At 45.9% G+C, this 19,715-nt stretch overlaps 1 protein-coding gene across 9 annotated transcripts in view; it reads right to left on the bottom strand.

Annotated features, from left to right (window-relative positions):
- Positions 1-19,715, bottom strand: part of OGDH (oxoglutarate dehydrogenase) — a 79,823-nt gene that overhangs the window by 23,623 nt on the left and 36,485 nt on the right. For 5 of the 9 annotated variants that reach the window (XM_070265556.1, XM_003364758.4, XM_070265555.1 and 2 more), the window contains exons 5-10: positions 9,079-9,194; positions 5,441-5,595; positions 5,142-5,288; positions 4,563-4,653; positions 3,998-4,177; positions 971-1,099 (exon numbers count right to left, since the gene is read on the bottom strand). In XM_070265556.1, coding sequence (XP_070121657.1) covers positions 971-1,099; positions 3,998-4,177; positions 4,563-4,653; positions 5,142-5,288; positions 5,441-5,595; positions 9,079-9,194 — 818 coding nt within the window. Of the gene's footprint in view, positions 1-970; positions 1,100-3,997; positions 4,178-4,562; positions 4,654-5,141; positions 5,289-5,440; positions 5,596-9,078; positions 9,195-18,703; positions 18,749-19,715 lie in introns of all 9 variants that reach the window. The other 4 variants (XM_070265554.1, XM_005609120.3, XM_070265553.1 and 1 more) reach the window with 1 other exon arrangement.

Below are 19,715 nucleotides of genomic sequence, written 5' to 3'. Positions count from 1 at the left end.
GTGCATCTGGAGTAAGAGTCCTTTCCTTGGGGGCCTTGCAGAAGCTGGCCACTGTCTGCTCTCTCTTGCACTAACCAAACTTCAGTTGTGATGGCTTCATCCCCTTCCTTGGACCCAGGGACCCTTTCCCTGCCTTGATCCACTGCTCCCCAACACTTGCCTACTTCACCGTTGATCTCCACTTAAAGGTCAACCCTCAGAGAAACATCTGCTGACTAAGCCCACACCTGGTAGGTCCCCTGCTCCTGCACTGAACTAGAAGTTCCATGAGGGTGGGGAGCTCGCCCTTTCTCTGCCTGGTACCTAGCATGGTGCCTGTAGTGAGAGGCACTCAAATATATGTTATAAGAAAGTTCACATGAGTTGGGGAGACGCATCCTCGGATATGGCTGGTGGAGGAAGCAACAGCTGTAACAGTGATACGTATCGGAGTTGGGCAGAAATAGTCACAATGTTCATCACAGCATTATTTCAAACAGTGAAAAATGACTATCCTAAAAGTCTAACGACATGACAATGTATATTTTATGAAAAAACTTATAATGGATATTTCCATTAAAATTAATATTTTAAGAGTACATAATAACATGAGAAAATAATGTGGTAAAAAAGAAATGGATATAAAACCGTGTATACTGAACCCCAGTTTCCTAAAAAAGAAAAGCTAGTTGTATGTTTGTGGGTCTAGAAGAAAATATTCTAAAATAACATCACTATCTTAAATAGTGTAATTAAAATCTCTTCACTTTAAAAAAAAGTTTTCTGTGCTGTCCCAATTTTTTATAATAGACATATTTTTATAATCAGAAAACAACAAAGGTTCTAAATAACTAAGAGATGTCATTCTGAGTAAGACTGATGTGAGCATAGAACCCTCAGGAGAAAGTCTGATCAGAAACCTGATCAGAAACTCCTCCGCCACAAAGACCCTGGAGCCTGCCCAGGGCTCGGAGCCCAGGGCCTGGGTTACCTGGTTGTTGACAACCACGTGCACGGTGCCATGAGTCGTGTAGGAAGGGAGGTCGCTCAGGTGGAAGGTCTCATACACGATGCCCTGGCCAGCAAACGCGGCGTCCCCATGCAGAAGGATGGACATGACCTGCAGACACACAAAGGAGACTCCAAATTCAACACGGTCCTGACCACCACGTCCACAAGGTGCTCTGGAGATTAAGTCAGAATATGCTTTTCAAAAATTATGTTTTTTGAGACCATTTCAAACTTAGAAAGAAAGTGGCAGGAGAGCACAAAGACCCCTCAGCCTCCCCAGACTTTCACTTGCTAGCAGCTGGGTATGTCTGCTCCACATCTGCACACTGGTCATCCTGCCGTCTGCTGCAGGGCCGATGCCCACCACCTCTGAACGTGCCACACATGACCCTCCCACCAGGAAAGCAAGGCTGGCTCAGTACCCCATCCACCCCGCTTGCTGTATGTCCTGGGCCTCCCTAGCTCCCATCACCACCCTGATCCTCAGCACACTGAGCCCTCCACACCAGGAAAAGAAGGTCCACAATGTACTTTTCAGGGACAAAATCTAGATTTTAACAGAACTCCACATGTCCTGTTTTGGTGGACGCAGGGATGCTCATGAGCTCAGGTGGATGGTGGACACAGTGTTGGGTTTGCACATGGACCTCCTTAGACGAGTGCAGCTTTGCCAGGTCCCAGATGGGCACCCTGCTGGGTGGGAAAGTCACTGGGAGACTTTCGTGTTGATGGCCTTCAAGCGTGTTTCTTCCTGCAGAGCCTCTTTGTACGACCTTGGCCTTCTCCATCGGCACACCTCAGGCCTAGTCCCCCCTCTCATAGAGGTAATTCTCTTGATCTTCTGGTGAAGCCGTACTCACGCAGGGTCAAGCTGCATGGCTATTCCTGTGGTTCTCTTGGCATGGTGCTGGCTGTTGCAATTGCCACCCTGCGCTCCTTGCGTCTGACGGAGCCCCAGTGGCCTGATCTGGACCTTGGGAGGAGCAGCTCCATTCGTGGCAGGTCACCCTGTGTACTGGGGAGCTGCTTTCCCACACAGATACTCCAAAACCCACATCAGCCCTAAGCCAAATCGGGTCGGGTTCAGTTTTGCACCAGGTTATGGAACACCTCAGCCACAGTTACAGAAATCATGTAGTTTTTCTTAAATGCTGAAGACTACGTAACACATACTCCTGCTCCTTGAATTCTGGATTTAAGAGAAATCAGATAATTGCCTGGGGCTTTTTGGAAGAGTAGCAAGGAGAGTAGGTGTGAAGGACTGGTGGAGTCTGGACCCGGTGCTGAGCATGGGCAGGGGTCGGGTGGCTCCGAGAGAGCTGTGGGCTGGGGGTCTTGAGCAATGGGTTGTCTGCACTGGGCAAGGGCACATGCTCCAGAACAAGTGCCTGGCCACCACCCAGGGCTAACCAGCCTCCCCAGCCTCACATCTCATGACAGGACCAATTCGTCCAATCATTTGAAGCATTTTAAATGTCCTCCACTGCTTCTCTCTAGTGATTTCATTCCTTTTCGGCACATTTCCAGCATTCCAAGTGAGCACGGCTTGAGTGGCTTTTAGTCTGTAATTTATGAATGTGGATGTCACACAAAGTTTTCTGTGCTCTTGTTCCCCTATGCGGCCGCAAATGTTCTGCCAAGGAAAGTGGAGATGCTAGAGGCACTAGTCAGCGATGCTGGTCTCCTCCCTACGCTTATCCAGCCTCTGTGTCACTGGTGGTCTTAGGGGCTGCACAGGAGGCCCTTTTCCATCTACTTGGAGCTTCTGTGGCACTGTGCAGGCCCCCAAGCCCATAGGAGTAACCTCCACGTCCCAACATCCTCCCACGGCCACATTCTTTCTCTATGGTGGGTGTCCATCAACGCAGGAGCCACTTCCTGTTCCCAATGCCACCCCTGGCCCGGACCCCATCACCCCGATGGCAATTTCTCTTCTTCTCATTCTCCAAGCATACTACTAGTAGACTTACAGTATTTAACGTTACAGAACCCAGTGAACATACTTGGTTTCATCTCTAAAAGGTGTGACCCTCTCCAGGGCATCCCCACCCCAGCCTCTTCCCCACTCTGCCCTCCAACCCACCTCTATCTTTGCCTCATCTCTCATCTCCAGAGAACATTCTTTCCATCCTGCCTACCTCAATCCTGCTGTTTCTTCAATTAAATATAACACCTGCCTGCTCTGTCAATGAGGTTTGACTGTCTTTCACTCCACTTCCAATTCCAGTGCACAGTGACATATCCCTCTTCTGAAGCTCCTGACCAGTTCACTTGTGTCCCACTGTGCATGTTCCATTAGCTTCCTTACCTATGACCTTATTTCTAGAAAGAACAAGAGATGCTTGGGAGCAGGTGGTGACACTGACTGGATACTCCCCAGAACACACACGCAGACATTTATAAACACTCGATTTTCTGATTGCTTGGCTCTGAGGTCATCGTTAAGTAATAACAATGATACAATTTGTCACAGACCGACTTCTATCTTGAGATTAAACAGGACAAACAGTTAGAATCCATTGAGGATTTCCATACACAACCAGGCTGGCCAACCAATATTCAGCATTCACCACCACACCCCTGGATAATGCTGGCACCAGGGCCACCAGGACCACGAGCTGTGTTCCAGCTATAAATGGTGCCACCCTGGTATCAACGTGACCCTCTCTCCTCACATCTGTCAGTTTTACGATTCCTCTTTCAGGCTTACCCGCACCTTTTCCTGAAGACTCTCTCCTCCAGTTTAGTGAAAATGCCTCTTTGTCTATTATGCTAGTTTGCAAGACTGGCTTCTCGACAGCTATGATGTTGATGAAGGTAAACCACTCCTCACCCAGCTCTGGGGGTCATAACGTGGGAGACAGCCTAGCTGTGAGCAGGAGTACTATACTACTGCTACACTTTCAAAGTCTGTTCAGAGTATTTTGTTAAATTCCAGAAACGTGAGGTCTGAGATGTGCCCAGGGTTGTGAGCCCGCCCTGGACTGTCTGGCCCCTGTGGCCTTACCTTCTTCCCCTCTGTGTCCCCACAGTAAAACTGCTCGGCTTTTGTCTTGCCCATCACCACGGGGTCGGCAGCCTCGAGGTGGGAAGGGTTCGCCACCAGAGACAGGGTGATGTTCCTGTCGGTCACACGGTTGATCCGCCGGTGATACATGCCCAGGTGGTATTTCACGTCCCCAGAACCCTGACAGCACAAACACTGAGTCTTTATCCTGGGTGGGACACGACAGCCCTGTTCTTTGTTACTTCTACTCCGAGAATCCCCATTCCCGAAAGGGTGGGAAAGGTTTGTCCCAGGACGTCTCCCGCCCAGAGCACAGAGAGACGGTCCTTTGGCCAGAGGTGCAGGTCCTTGCCCACAACAGGGAAGACTGTGGGGGTTGCCAGGCCCCTGACCTGGTGGCCAACCTTCTTTTCTCTGAGAGGACGGCCACTGGCCACCTCCTTTGGGAATGGTATGGAAGATCTCAGCCTCTGGTAAGTCTTTCCCAAGAAAAAAGTGGAACCAGGGGGGTCTCGTGTGGGTTGGAGCCATGCTGCAAGTTTCTAAAAGAAATCAGGTGCCTCACCTCGTCAGCTGCCTCCAGTTTTGAATCGAACTGACAGAAAATCTGCTCCAGCTCCTTCCTGATGACGTTCGCAAGCACGTTCAGCCGCCCCCTGGGACACATGGGAGGTGAGCAGGGCCCAAACGTGGCGCCCTAGGCAGCAAGTAAGGCTGTTCCACCTGCTCCTTGCCTCGCAGGACACAGCAGTGCCTCGGGTTGCAGTCGAGAAGAGCTGAGACCACAGCTGATGTGGGACACCCAGCCTCTGCTCGTCCTTGCCCTCTGCAGCCTCCCCCAAGCTGTGGCCTCCTCTCCATGTCACCAAGCAGCCTTTCCTCCACGTTAACCTCCCTCTGCTGTGACCCCTACAAGGGCATTCAGGTTTAATTTTTATAAGACTCAGCACAAGACCAAGACACCTGTGTGAAGCCATTTGTGGCCTTCGGGGTGGCAGTGACTGCAGATTGAGGGGGACGCTGTGGTGACAGTCATCCTGGGGCAGGGGTGCAACTATGTGCCAGGCCAGCTCCATTCACTGCTTGCTCAGTGCCCTGCCCCATGCTTTGTGTGCAAGGCTGCCAGGTAGGGCCAGGTAGTTACCTGTGGGGCATCCCCATGATCACGTAGTCCACTCCATTCTCACTTGACTTGTCGATGATGGTCTTCAGAGCAGGGATCAGCACCTCGCAGCCTTCCAGACCAAAGCGCTTCTCGGACGACCACTTCCGCTGCAGGAACTCCTCAAACCTGGATGGGAACCAAGCCACCTTAAAGAACTATGTCTGCAGGGTCAATGCCACTCACATAGGGCTGCAGCCACACCCTACTCCGGTCGACAGGCCAAGCCACACAGATAGGACCAGCATGTTCCACACCCCACCCTGAGCACAGCCCCACACCTGGTGGACCGCACGAGCCTGGCCAGCAGGGTCCGCTTCTCCTCATTGGTGAACTGCATGATCCCGGGCGTCTCAAATTTCTGCCGGATCCACTGGCACTGCTCCAGGTCGTTGATGAACATGAACTCCACCCCAATGTGCTGACAGTAGGCCATCTGTTTCACACACACACAGACACACACAACCAAGGGGATGTTCACCCAGAAGGCTAGGGGGGACAGGTGGCCTCCCTTTCAAGCACACCAGAGCTAGCTGTGACCGGGGCAGAGACGGAGCACAGCACCAGGCCTGGGCCAGCTACCTCCTCTTACTCCCAACACTGCCTCCAGGGACTCAGGGTGCACAGCCCAATGAGCAGGGAGGACAGGGAGAACCGGTGAACCAAGGCATGAGCCCTTCATGGCAGGAGCACAGATGTGCCAGCTGGGGAATAAGATCAGACTCTGCCCAGCACCGTGAGAAAGGCAGGCCCCATGCTGCCAGGGGATAACACGGCTCAATGGCTACTTAAGAGTCACAGGCTTTTGGGGCCGGCCCCCGTGGCCGAGAGGTTAAGTTCACGCTCTCAGCTTTGGCAGCCGAGGGTTTCACCGGTTCGGATCCTGGGTGTGGACACGGCACCTCTCATCAAGCCAGGCTGAGGCGGCGTCCCACACAGCTCAAGCAGAGGCATTCGCAACTAGAGTATATAAGTATGTACTGGGGGGCTTTTGGGAGAAGAATTAAAAAAAAGAAAATTGGCAATAGTTGTTAGCTCAGGTGCCAATCTTTAAAAAAAAAAAAAGTCACAGGCTTTTGATTTTAAACTCTTTTATTTTTGCTGAGGAAGATTAGCCCTGAGCTAACATCTGTGCCAATCTTCCTTTACTTTATATGTGGGTTGCGGCCACAGCATGGCTGATGAATGGTGTAGGTCTGTGCCCAGGATCTGAACCCAGGATGCTGGAGCAGAGCACACTGAACTGAACCACTATGCCATGGGGCTGGCCCCTCAAATTCCACTTTTAATACCTGACTCCTATTGGGAATGTCAGGTCCTATAGAAGCATGACTGGACATACTACAAAGCAAAGGGTCCTGAACAGAGAAGGCACTTCCCACACCACCACTCTCACCTCACTGCTGGGAAGGAAGCTGTGCATCCTGCAGAAAACCAAGGGCGACCTGGGCAGTGTGCAGGCCAGCTCTGCACAGGCAGGAGCCCAGAGATGGGTGGAGCTTGGTGGGAAAGGAAATGAGAGCAAGAGAGAGAAGAGGAAGGCCAGAGGAGAGCGAAGACTCAGGGTGGACAGCTCTCTGGAAACCCCTCCCTGGGAACATGCCAGGCAGCCTTGTGCAGGGGCCCATGGGCTTCCTGAGCCAAGTGACCAAGGCTCCTCTTCTTCCTCCACCTGCCAGCCATCTTGGGGTCAGAACAAGGGGCCAACAGCAAACCCTGAATCAGCTCTGGAGTTAAAGAAGGAAATGCCCCAGCATGGCAACAGATTTTACACACCCCGAAAAATGCCTTTAAAGGTCTTCGCAGTAGCCACACTGCAAGCACTCATGAGCGCTGGGTTGTGCTTGGCAGTTCCATCCAGAGCCTCTTTGGTTTTCACACCAGGCATGAAAGCCGGCTGGCACAGCACAAGGTGAGGATGTTCCCGGGATTCCAGTGGTGGGCATGGACCTGATGCCAGGTCCCTGTTGGCTTAATCCCCAGGAGAAATGGGCAGTGAGTTTTAGGGGCTGATTCTTAGCTTCTCCCTTTAGCAGGGCAAATGTTAGGAAGCCGAAAAGTCACACTTGCTTCAAGTTTTCAAAGAGCTGCAAGTTATTCCTTATGTTGTAGGACCAACAAAACGCTTTAAGCTTAGATCCCAGCAGCAATCTAGTGCACGCCCAAATCATATATAAGTGTAAGTAACGCGCCATCGTCAGGCAAGTTTACCCAAATATCTGTAAACTGTGAGAATGGAGTGTTCTAAGTTGGGAGAACCAGAATTGGAGGCTCTCTTGGAAAAGCCCTGGACCTGGGGCGCTCTGGGGACAGGAGGTGCTATGGCCGGGACCCCTGGAGCCCAGGTCCAACTGTCTCATACAGTAAGAGCCCTATGCCTGGGCTCCAGTGTTGGCATAGCTGAAAGTGAGAGCCAGGGGCTCTCTGCTCCCTTCAAATTCTAGGACTCAAGATTCAGAGACAGGTAACCACGGGGGGCACTCCAGGAAGGAGAGGTGCTGAAGGGTGAACCTAAGAGGAGGAGGGACATCTGTGGCTTGCTGTGGGGACAGTATCCTCCTGGAAGGCTTTGCAATTAGAGAGGAGGGCTTAACTACGAGGGCTGAGCTCCCACTGGCGAGCATCTGCGTGAAGTGAAGGAGACTTGTTTAATGTCTTAGTACAGACCAGTTTAATCACACCACTTTCCAGATAAACAGATAAATCTGAAATAACTGAGTGAATGGGGTGAGACACACAAGCCTCAGGCTATAAGTCTGACAAATGACTTATCTATACGGGGTGATGTTTCTGGGGTCTAGACGATAGCAGAACTCCTACATCAGCACTGTTCAACAGAAATACGGCGTGAGTCACACATGTAATTTAAAGTTTTCTAGTAGAAAGAGATGAATTAATTCTCATATTGTATTTGATCCAATATATTGACACATTATCTTGTCAATATTTAAAAAGTTATTCAGATACTCAGTACATTTCCAGGGCTCAGCAGTCACATGTGGCTAATGACTACTGTTTGGACAGAGCAGGTCCAGATATTACAGTCAAGGTGGTGAGGCTGGCTGCAAACCAGGGAAAGGTCAATCCCCTCTGCTGACCCTGCCCACCCCTCCCTGATGCCCACTCCCCCAGTGTCTACTCCCTCTTGATGTTGGCACTAGGTCACCAGGTTTCCACACTTTCCTTTCCCCACAAGCCTAGAAGTGATGAAGGAAGGGAGCCCCAAGCTGAGATGCTGACACACAGCTGCTGTGCAGGCGTGTGTGGAGGAGGGCCCTGGCAGGCTAGTGTTGACTAAGTCCAGAGAGGAGGAGGAGAAGAAAGAAAACTCTAGAAGGATATGGGGAATGGAGGGGCAGAGAGGATGAGCAAGCACGCAGACCTATGTCTGGGCACCCTGGCAGCTAGTCCAAGCTGGGGACCTCACATATCTGAAATAAATTTCCACTGGGATTGGAATGCAGAGAAATGTTTTCTCTTTTGTATGGCTGATTGTAAAAACACGGATTTCAGGGGCTGGCCCTGTTGCCGAGTGGTTAAGTTCGCGCGCTCTGCTTCGGTGGCCCAGGGTTTTGCCAGTTCGAATCCTGGGTGCAGACATGGCACCACTCATCAAGCCAGGCCGAGGCAGTGTCCCACATGCCACAACTAGAAGAACCCACAACTAAAAATACACAACTATGTACCGGGGGGCTTTGGGAGAAAAAGGAAAAATAAAATCTTTAAAAACAAAAAACAAAAAACAACAAGACCATGGATTTCTATCTACAAAATAGCAAGAAAGTTCTTTTCTCTTTCCCCTAAATTTTTAAAAATACAGAACCAAGAAAAAAACAACCTAATCCGTGGGCCTCCTGCCAACACAGGCTTTTAGCAAGCCCACTAAATTTTCCTGGAAACTGAGCTTGCGTTTCTTTACCTCCAGCCGCCGGATGATCTCGCGCAGAGGAAGCGCCGACTCCTGGCCCCCGATGAACGTGGTGGTGGGCAGGTGGAAGACCTTGTCCAGGTCAGACTCATCCAGGCCATAGAACCCTGCGGGGTGAGGAGACACGGGCACAGCCACACGGGGGCCACAGTTTATGGAAAGGGGAAGGGACTCCCCAGGGGAGAGAAAAGAGAAGAGAAAAATCATAAAAACCTCTGATATATATGAGAATAAATAATATTTTACAGCCAGAAACACAAACTTCAGCAACAAATGGAAGCTGAGAATATTACTGGGCATCACAGGTAAGTGAGAATAAAATTCATATTATGTGTATATTAGTCCAGTGCATCAAATATTCATAATTTAGAGAAAAATGTATTTCAAGGTCCCAAAAACACAAACCAATTTGGGTTTGAAAAGGCACTGGGTAAGTAAATCAGAAAGCAAATGAAAAATAGTTAAGGAGGGAATTCAGGTAGAAAATGAGCAGTTGTGTAGAATAAGTCATATACATATTAGATGGTAGTAACATTTGTATGTGGTGAGTGACAGGAAGCTGGGAGACTGAGAAGTGAGGGACAGTCACCAAGAAGCTGAGTGGTCTGCAGGAAAGCTGGTGGGAGCAGGGCCAAGGCTCACACAGCCAAATTCTGAAGGACAGCGCCCTTCTGGAAGTACTCCAAACCACACATTCTAGACCAATGCCCTGGACAGTTCTTGGCAGTCACAGATCTAATTCTCACTCTCCCCAAGCCAGTACTAACACATATTTACCGACTAATCACTAACTAATCGACTAATCATTATCTGACTACTCACTAACATTTCCTGGAACACTGACTATAGGCAAGGTACCTCCTCATCTGAAAGCATATTTCAAATTGATAAAACATGATGGAAAGGCCCTTTCTCAGGCATTATACACTTGTTTCATATCACAGTACAGTCATGAGCCACATAACGACGCTTCGGTCAAAGACAGACCACATATAGGATGGTGGTCCCATAAGATTAGTACCATATAGCCTAGGAGTGTAGTAGGCTGTACCATCTAGGTTTGTTGAAGTACACTCTATGATGTTCACACAATGACGAGACTGCCTGACGATGCATTTCTCAGAACATGTCCCTGTTGTTAAGTGATGCATGACTGTAAGTATTAAAGGAGAAGAGAGACTTGGAGGAAAACTGTAGGTTAGGCTCCCACATACCCTGAAACAAAATGCCAGCTGGAGACCAGCAAAGGTGGAGTTCAGAATCACTTCACACCAACATCCCAGACACCAGGATGAAAAGTGAAACTGAGGGGCTGGCCCCATGGCCAAGTGGTTAGGTTCATGTGCTCCGCTTCAGTGGCCCAGGGTTTCACTGGTTTGGATCCTGGGCGCAGACATGGCACTGCTCATCAGGCCACGCTGAGGTAGCATCCCACACGCCACAACTACAAGGACCCACAACTAAAATATACAACTATGTACCAGGGAGCTTTGGGGAGAAAAAGGAAAAATAAAATCTTTAAAGAAAAAAGTGAAACTCAATGAGCATGGCACAGTCTCCAACACCTGGCTGTGCAAGATCACATACTCTCCTTGTTTCCTGGTCTAATTAAGTGTAAATAAGACATAAGGGCCCAGTACAGGACTCAAGCAGTCGCTTGCAAAGACAACTGTGTTCAGTGCATCTGAATCTCTGGGAGATTTGTAAAAATGCACATTTCCAGGCTCCCACCCTAGAACTGACTCAACCAGTCATGGAGGGCCCAGAATCTCCCTGGGTGTGCCTATTCTGACAGCCTTTATTTATCTAGTGCTTAAGAATACTTTTTTTTTAAGTCTTAAAAGCAAATTCTATGTTTTTCAAGCCATTTTTTGTTTTATTAAAACAAAGGCAGAGGCCAGCCTTGTGGTATGGTGGTTAAGTTCATGCACTCTGCTTAGGCAGCCCAGGGTTCACAGGTTTGGATCCCAGGCACAGACCCACATACCACTCATCAAGCCACACTGTGGCGGTGTCCCACATAAAATAGAGAAGATTGGCAACAGATGTTAGCTCAGAGCCAATCTTCCTCAAGAAAAAAACTAAAAACCAAATGCAAGTGCAACCTGGCTTTGTTTACTTGGGGGCAGTGATGGCAGTAGTGGCTTGGTTATGCCTACGCATCTGTTTCCTGCTGTTATTCTATCAAGAATGAGAACAGGTCACCCCATGGGCCTGGTGAAGCTCATGATCCTGGCCATTCACAGCCTAGCTTACGGTGTTTATGGAGGAAAACCACAATCATCTGGGGGGCATGTTTCCTAATTGATGAAAACATTCAGCAAGGGGGCTCAAGGAACCAGAGTATCCAGAGGGCACACTCTGTTGGGAACATTTGGATCAGGAAGACGACCAGGGAGGGGCGTCCACCAGAGGAGAACCTGAGCTTGCTGCAACCTTTCAGCACGAAGAGCCCTTGGCCTACCCTATGTGAGGTTCTTTGCTTCCTGAACCGATCACCCTGAACTGATCATTTTTGGGCTTTCCTGCTGAACGCCAAAACTGATGGTTCTAGGGCCGGCCTGGTGGCACAGCGGTTAAGTGTGCACACTCTGCTTCGGCAGTCAGTGGTTCGTGGTTCAGATCCGAGGTGTGGACACAGCACAGCTTGACAAGCCATGATAAGGTAGGCATCCCACATATAAATTAGAGGAAGATGGGCATAGATGTTAGCTCAGGGCCAGTCTTCCTCACCAAAAAGAGGAGTATTGGCAGATGTTAGCTCAGGGCTAATCTTCCTCCAAAAAAAAAAAAAAAGAAAAAGAAAAAGAAACCCGCTGGTCCTGCTTCGGAGTTCTTCAGTCATCTAAGAAATTAAATCTATAGATGCCTGCTTCTGTGAAGGGAGCGTAGACATATTCCTCCCTATTCCCCTACTATGTGCAACTAAAACCCAGGACATCAGATGCAAAACAAATAAGATGACTCCAAAAGGTGGAGAAGAAGGCAGACCCCAGCCTGGAAGGTCCCTGGGTTTCCTTTGGCCCTCCCATATACCAGGCTTGGAGAGAAGAACCAGCAACCCAGAAACTCCCACAGGTGCAGACAAAACAAGCCCCAACAAAAGCTGCTCTCTCTAAAGATCCAGGAGAGGGGCAGCTTAGCAGGGCAGAAAACTTTTAGACAATAACTGCTCTTTTCCACCCAAACACACAGATCACGCTGCAGCCCCAACCACACCCTCACCGGGATGCAACATGCTCTGACCTCCAATCCCCACCCCAAGGTTTCAGAGAAGACCCAAGAGGGAATCCAAACTCTCATCCAGACTATGAGAGGTCATGTGCCAGCCCACTCCCCACTTCAATGTCAGTGGAGACTTCAGGGGACTATGACATCCATCCTTACCTGGGAATAACTAGGTAGGCCCCTCCCTACCAGAACAGTGTTCAGAGGAGACCTTCTATGACAGAGATTTAAATAAGATTCCAAGTCTCATAATAACCAAAATGTCCTGGTTTCAATAAAAAAAAGTCACTCATAACAAGAACCAGAAAGATCTCAGATTAAATGAAAAAAGATAATCAATAGATACCCACACCAAAATGACACATTAGAATTATCTGCTTAAGATTTTCAAGGAGTCATCATCGAATAATTTCAGTATGCAATTAGAACATAACAGAAACAAATGAAAAAAAAATTAAGTTTCAGCAAAGAAATAGAAAGTCTCGGCAAAAAATTGAAGATACAAAGAAGGGCTATACAGAAAATTTTCAAAGTGCAAAATACACCAAAATTAAAACTCAGTGGATGGGGTCAATGGCAGAATCAGAGGACAGAAGATGAGTGAACTTGAAAACAGAACAATAGAAATTACCCAATGTGAAGAAAAGAGAGAAAAAAGACTGGAAAAAAATGACGAGAACCTTGGAAACGTGATGCTATAACAAAAGATTTCACAGTTCTGTCAATGAATCCCAGGAGAGAAGGCAGACAGCTGAAAAAGGACTTGGAAAATAACAGCAGAAAAATTCCCAGACATGGCGAAAGACCCAAACTCACAGATTGAAGAAACTGACTGAATTCACAGAATAAACCCAAAGAAATCCATGCCAAAACACATCATAATTAAACTTCTGGAAATCAAAGACAAAGACAAAATCTTGAAAGCAACCAGAGTAAAATGACCCCTTACCTAGAGGGAAAAACAAGTTGAGCGACAGTGGACTTCTCATCAGAAACCATGAGGCCAGACGGAAGTGGCACCACACTTTATGAGCTGAAAGAAAAGCTCTGTCTTCCCAGAATCTTACATCCAGCGACAATATCCTCTGGGAAGGAAGGGGAAGTCGACACATTCTCAGATGAAGGGAACTAAGAGAGTATGTCACCCTAAATAAATGGCTAAGGAAAGTTCTCTAAACAGAAAGGAAATGATATCGGAAGGAATCTTAGACATTAGGAAGGAAGAAATGACATAGAAAGCAAAAATATGGGTAAATAAAACAGACTTTCCTTCTTCTCTTGAATATTCTGCATTACGTTTGATGAACTGAAGCACCGTAACAACACTGTCTGATGTGGTTCTAAACATATGTAGAGGAAATATTTGAGACAATTATACTGTAAATGGAGAGGGTGAAGGAATGTAAAAGGAGGTATGTTTCTGCACTTCACTTGAACTGGTAAAACGATGACACCAGTAGTTTGTGATAAGTTATGTGTATATAATGTCATACCTAGACAACCACTAAAAAGGCTAAAAACACAAAGAGCTATGATGAAAAAATACTATAAATAAATAAAAATGGAATTTTAATGTAGGCTTAAAAGCTCAGAGAAAATCAGGAAACAGAAAGCAGAAAAATGAAAAAGAGGACAAAGAATAAAACAGTAGACTTAAGTCTTAATATATCAACAATTACATTAAATATAAATGATTTAAATACTCCAATTAGAAGACAGATTGTCAGAGTGGATTAAAAAAACAGGACCCAACTATATGCTCATCTACAAAAAACTCACTTCAAATATAATGAAATAGGTAGCCTGAAAATAAAAGGATGGAATAACATACATCATGTCAACACAATCAGACTAAAGCAGGAGGGCTATTGTTATCATCAGATAAGGTGGACACCAGAGCAAAGGAAACTACCAGAGGCAAAGACCGGCATTAAATCATGATGAAGGTTGATCCACCCAGAAGACACAGCAAGCTGAAATGTGTGTGTACCAAACAAGAGCTGCAAACTATGTGAACCAAAACCTGAAAATGGAAAGGAGAAACAGACAAACCCAAAATTATAGTTGGAGACTTCAACACCTTTCTCTTAATAACCGATTGAAAAAGTAAACGGAAAATCAGCAAGGAGAGAGAAGGAACACATTCTTTCCAAACGTCCATGGAACATATGCCAAGACAGATAATACACTGGATCATAACAAAAACCTCAACAAATTTAGGAGAATTGAAATCATACAGAACACATTCTGTGACCACAATGGAATCAAACAAGAAATCAATGACAGAAAGATAAAAGGAAAATTCTCAGAAACGAAACAACGAACTTTTAAATAATCCATGGGTTAAAGAGGAAACATCAAAGGATATAAAAAAATAGACTGAACTGAATGAAAATGAAAATACAACATATCAAAGTTTGTGGGACAGCTAAAGCAGTTCTGAGGAAGAAATTTAGAGCAGTAAATGCAGTCAGAAAAGAGAAAGTCTCTAATCAGTAATCTAAGCTCCAACTACAAGAACCTAGAAAAAGGAGGGAGGAGAAAACCAAATACAAAGAAACCAGAAGGAAAGACTAAAGAGCAGAAATCAATGAAATTAAAACAGCAAAACAAGAAAGTAAAACCAATAAACAAGGCGCTGGTTCTTTGAAAGGTTCAGTAACACTGACAAACCTCTAACAAGACTAACAAAGAAGACACAAATTATCAGTATCAGGAATGAAACAGTATAGACCTTGCAGATGTAAAAAGACAGAGAATACTAGGGACAACTCTAAACACATACGTTGACAACTCAAATGAAATGAACCATCCCTACAACAACACAAACTGCCACTACTCAGCCAGTGTCAAACAGATAACTTGAATACCTTATGACTAGTAGGGAAATTGAATTAATAAATAAAAAGCTTCTGAAAAAGAAATCTTCAAACCCAGATGGTTTCGCTGGAAAATTCTACCCCATGTTTACACGTTAACAACAATTCTCCACAATCTCTTCCAGCAAATAGAATAGGAGGGAAACTTCTCAACACATCTTATGAAGCCAGTATTACCTTGATACCAAGAGCAGACAAATATTCCTCATGAACACAGATGCAAAAGTATATACAGGTTTCCCCTGCTATCTGAAAGTTTGCTCTAGACTACTTGGCTTTTACAAAAGACCTACATTAGTACCTGTTCTCGTTAACTGAAAGAAATCCAAAGAGGATTTCTGCCTTTATTAAAAAAAGGTGAAAAGCAAAAATAGCATTCAATGTTTGTTTTGCAGTGAGCTGTTAGAGAGGTAGCACAGAGCCCGAGCAGTGAGAGTGGTCCTGCCAAGCTCCTTTCCCAGGAACTACACTCAGCATCAAGCTGCCATAGCTTTGAACCATCTGTGAGGATCTGTGCTTTATCTCAATTTATTTTGGTAGGTTATTTTCTGGGTCTGAGAATGCAGATAAATTAATGGTAACTGATTTTTATATAAGTTAGTGGTAATTGCTCCTTCATTTTACACCATTTTGGCTTAAAAACGATTTCATAGGAACACTCTACTTTCCGATAGTAGGGGAAATCTGTATATAGATGCAGCAATGTATAAAAACGAATTATATACCATGACCAAGTGAGGTGTATTCCAGTAATACAAAGTTGGTTCAGTATTTGACAATCGATCAATATAATCCAACATACTACCAGGTTAAATAAGAAATATCATCATCATATCAATAGATGCAGAAAAACTATCTGACAAAATTTAACACCTATTCATAATAAAAACTATCAAAAAAATAGGAATGGGGGAACTTCCTCAATTTGATAAAGAACATCTGCAAAAAAAATCTATAGCTAATATTATACTTAATGGTGAGAGACTGAATGCTTTCTCCTTAAGATTAGGAACAAGGCAGAGATGTCCATTCCTAATGCTCTTATTCAACATAGTGCTGGAAGTTCCAGTGAGGGCAATGAGACAAAAAAGGAAATAAAAGGCACACAGATTGGAAAGGAGGAAATAATTGTTCCTGTTTTCAGATGAAATGATTGTCTACATAAAAATCCTAAGGAATATACAAAAAAAAAAGTCCTAGAATAAGTGAGCTCAGCAAGGTCACAGGATACAACATAAAAACAAAAATCAATCATATTTCTAGGTATTAGTGATGAATATGTGGACAGTAAAATTAAAAAAAGGAAGAAATACTTATGTGTAAATCTAACCAAATGTGTACAGAACCTGTGTGATGAAAACTACAAAAAGTTAATGAAATCAAAGAAGATCTAAAAAAATGGGGAGACATACCAAATTCATGGATTGGAAGGCAATATAGTAAAGATGTCAATTCATTCTAAATTGATCTATAGTTTTAACACAACTCCTACCAAAAATGTCGGTCAGGTTTTTTATAAACATAGACAAACTTATTCTAAAACTTAGAAAGAAAAAGGCCCTGGAACAGCCAAAACAATTCTGAAAAAGGAAAATAAAGTTCAGCAGCTACAGTAATCAAGATTGTGGTACTGGTGGGGGGACAGACCCTACCAGACATAGATTCAAGGAAAAGAACATGGAGCCCAGAAATAGACCCACATGAATAAGTCCAATTGATTTTTGACCAAAAAAAAAAAGAACTTTGACTTAAACTTCATATCTTATACAGAGATTAACTCAAAATGGATCATAGGGCTGGCCCTGTGGCCAAGTGGTTAAGTTTGCACACTCTGCTTTGGCAGCCCAGGGTTTCACCAGTCCGGATCCTGGGCGCGGACATGGCACCACTCATTAGGCCATGTTGAGGCGGCGTCCCATGTGCCACAACTAGAAGGACCCACAACAAAAATATAAAACTATGTACTGGGAGGATTTGGGGAGAAAAAGCAGAAAAAAAAATGGATCATAGATTTAAATGTAAAAATGCAAAACTATAAAACCTTTAGAAAAATACATAGGAGAAAATTTTCAGGACCTACAGCTAAGGAAAGTTTTGACTTGACACTGAAAGCAAGATCCATAAAAGGGAAAACTGATGTTGTAGTTAATCAGAATTTAAAATTTGCTCTGCCCAAGACCCCTATTAACCAAAGAACACAAACAACCCAAAGATCCTTCAATGAGTGAATGGTTAAAACAACTGTGGGACACCCAAGGAAAGAACGCTACTCAGTAATAAAAACAAACTATTGTTACAAACGGCTGGATGAAACTCTAGAAAATCATGCTGATTGAAAAACGCCAATTTCGGGGGGCGGCTCTGTGGCCGAGTGGTTAAGTTCACACGCTCCGCTGCGGCGGCCCAGGGTTCGGATCCTGGGCGTGGACATGGCACGGCTCATCAGGCCACGTTGAGGCAGCGTCCCACATCCCACAATTAGAAGGACGTGCAGCTAAGATATACAACTGTGTACGGGGGGGTTTGGGGAGATAAAGCAGGAAAAAAAAAAAGAAAAACGCCAATTTCAAGACATTCCATATTGTGATTCCATTTGTACAACATTCTTGAAATGACAAAATTAGAAATGGAGAACAGGACAGTGATTGCCAGGGGTAGGGTGGAGGGGAAGTGGGTGTGCTGCAGAAGAGCAGCAGGAAGGACCCTGGGGCAACGCACTGTTTACAAGATGTTACCACTGGGGGGAGCTGGCTGAAAGGTACACAGGACCTCTATTATTTCTTATAACTGTATATGAATCTACAATTACCTCAAAATAAAAAGTTTAATCAAAACTAGAGTCTCACAGATATTATGCGTAAGATGGAGGAAAAACAGAACTTCTGAGAGATGCCTGGCATGGAAGGAGACTGGTTGCTGGGGAGAGTGACAACAGGCAGATGACCCCCAGCACCCCACTCTGGATTCCTCAAAGGTGCTCTGCCCAGAACCAAGGGTCATTAATATTCCTTACTTCATTAAATAAGTTTTTATCAACATTTCAATTGTCTTTCAAACATGGAAAGATCAAAAGGGAAATCTTGGAAAAAATGCCCAGGAAGCAGAATCTGAAAGAATCCAGAGTCCAGCTGAAGGCACAGCACAGAATGTGGAGGAAAGGATGGGCCAACATGCAGAATGTAGTGTGGCCTGAGGTCCCTGCTGCCTACAGCAGGAGCTGGAGACGGCCTACACTAAAGACGGGAGCCCAGCAAAGCGATGGTGAGACACAGGTGAAGGTGACAATGCTCTTCAGAACACAAAATGGGCAGAGACAGAAATGACACGCTAAGTAGCGCTTCCTGTTGGTTAATAACTAAATGACAGGAAAAAGGTATTTCAAAACAATTAACAAACCACTTAACAGAGTTGTGTCAACTTTCCCCAAACTGCATGCTAGGAAAAGTTGCACATCCTGTTCAAATGAAGTCCTCAGCTCCAGAAAAGTGAAAGGCCCGATATTTCCATACCTCCTACTGTTAGCATTCGAAGTCGTTCCTTGAAAACTGCAAGATCTGAGAGGCAGAGTGGGGTGGCATGGGTGAGCGCAGAGGAAAAAGACAGGTGAGAGTTAGTTTAAAAAAAACCCCGAACACCCAAAACCCTACACCGTTACCGCAGTGATGGGTAGCACAAACACTGTCACACAGACACAGACACTGAAGGAGAACAGGGTGGGTTACGTGGTCTGAGAGTTACTTTGGTAAACATGGAAACTGCTCATAAACAGCTGGAATAGAGTGAATCTAAAGGAGGGAAAGGCCACTGCCCGACACTCAGAGAAGCCAGTGGGTGGCAGCGTCTGAGACCTCCTCACTTCCCCATCCCAAAGAAGTGGCTGACACACAGCTCTCCTGGGAAGACCAATCCACCCAATTGAGACTACTCTGGGATGAAAAAATGGGAAAAGAAAATGAAAAAGCCTAATTTTTAGTGTACCATTCCTCAGAACTGGTGGACCAGACCCTAAATCTGAAGATTCTGACGGATTCTAAAGAATGGAAGGTGGGTCTTGGTCTCCCAACACAAGAAGGCAGAACTACAATGGAGGAGCTCAGCTGCTGAGAACACAACCCAAGAATCACATGCACAGCCGCATAATCCTTCTGCCCACGAGCTTTTCACTGCACCACATCTGGAAGATGTTAATCTGGACACACAAAATGCCTTCTCCTGACTCTGGTCGCCTGGGTGTGTGGGGCTGGGGAAGAGGGTCAGGGAGGTTCACAGTAACTGGGTGCACAAGTGCCAATGGCCGAGTGGTCAGAGCACGGTCACCGTCACTGTGGCCACTCCCTGTGCAGGGAAAGCAGAGGAAGGCCAGCCGATACTTCCTTGGAAGTTGATGGCAAGAACTCTGACTCAGAGAGGACACAGGGACTCCTGCTCTGGGGGTTAAGCTCTCTTCCTAACCTTGGGGACACAGCACATACAAAAGACCTTAGAGCCAGTGGCTCTTAAGACAACAGAATATCCACGTTC

The sequence above is a fragment of the Equus caballus genome, chromosome 4 (assembly GCF_041296265.1).
Source record: "Equus caballus isolate H_3958 breed thoroughbred chromosome 4, TB-T2T, whole genome shotgun sequence".
Classification (NCBI taxonomy): domain Eukaryota; kingdom Metazoa; phylum Chordata; class Mammalia; order Perissodactyla; family Equidae; genus Equus; species Equus caballus.
The sequence above is the reverse complement of the archived record's forward strand: the minus strand, read 5'-3'. Positions and strand labels throughout refer to the sequence as shown.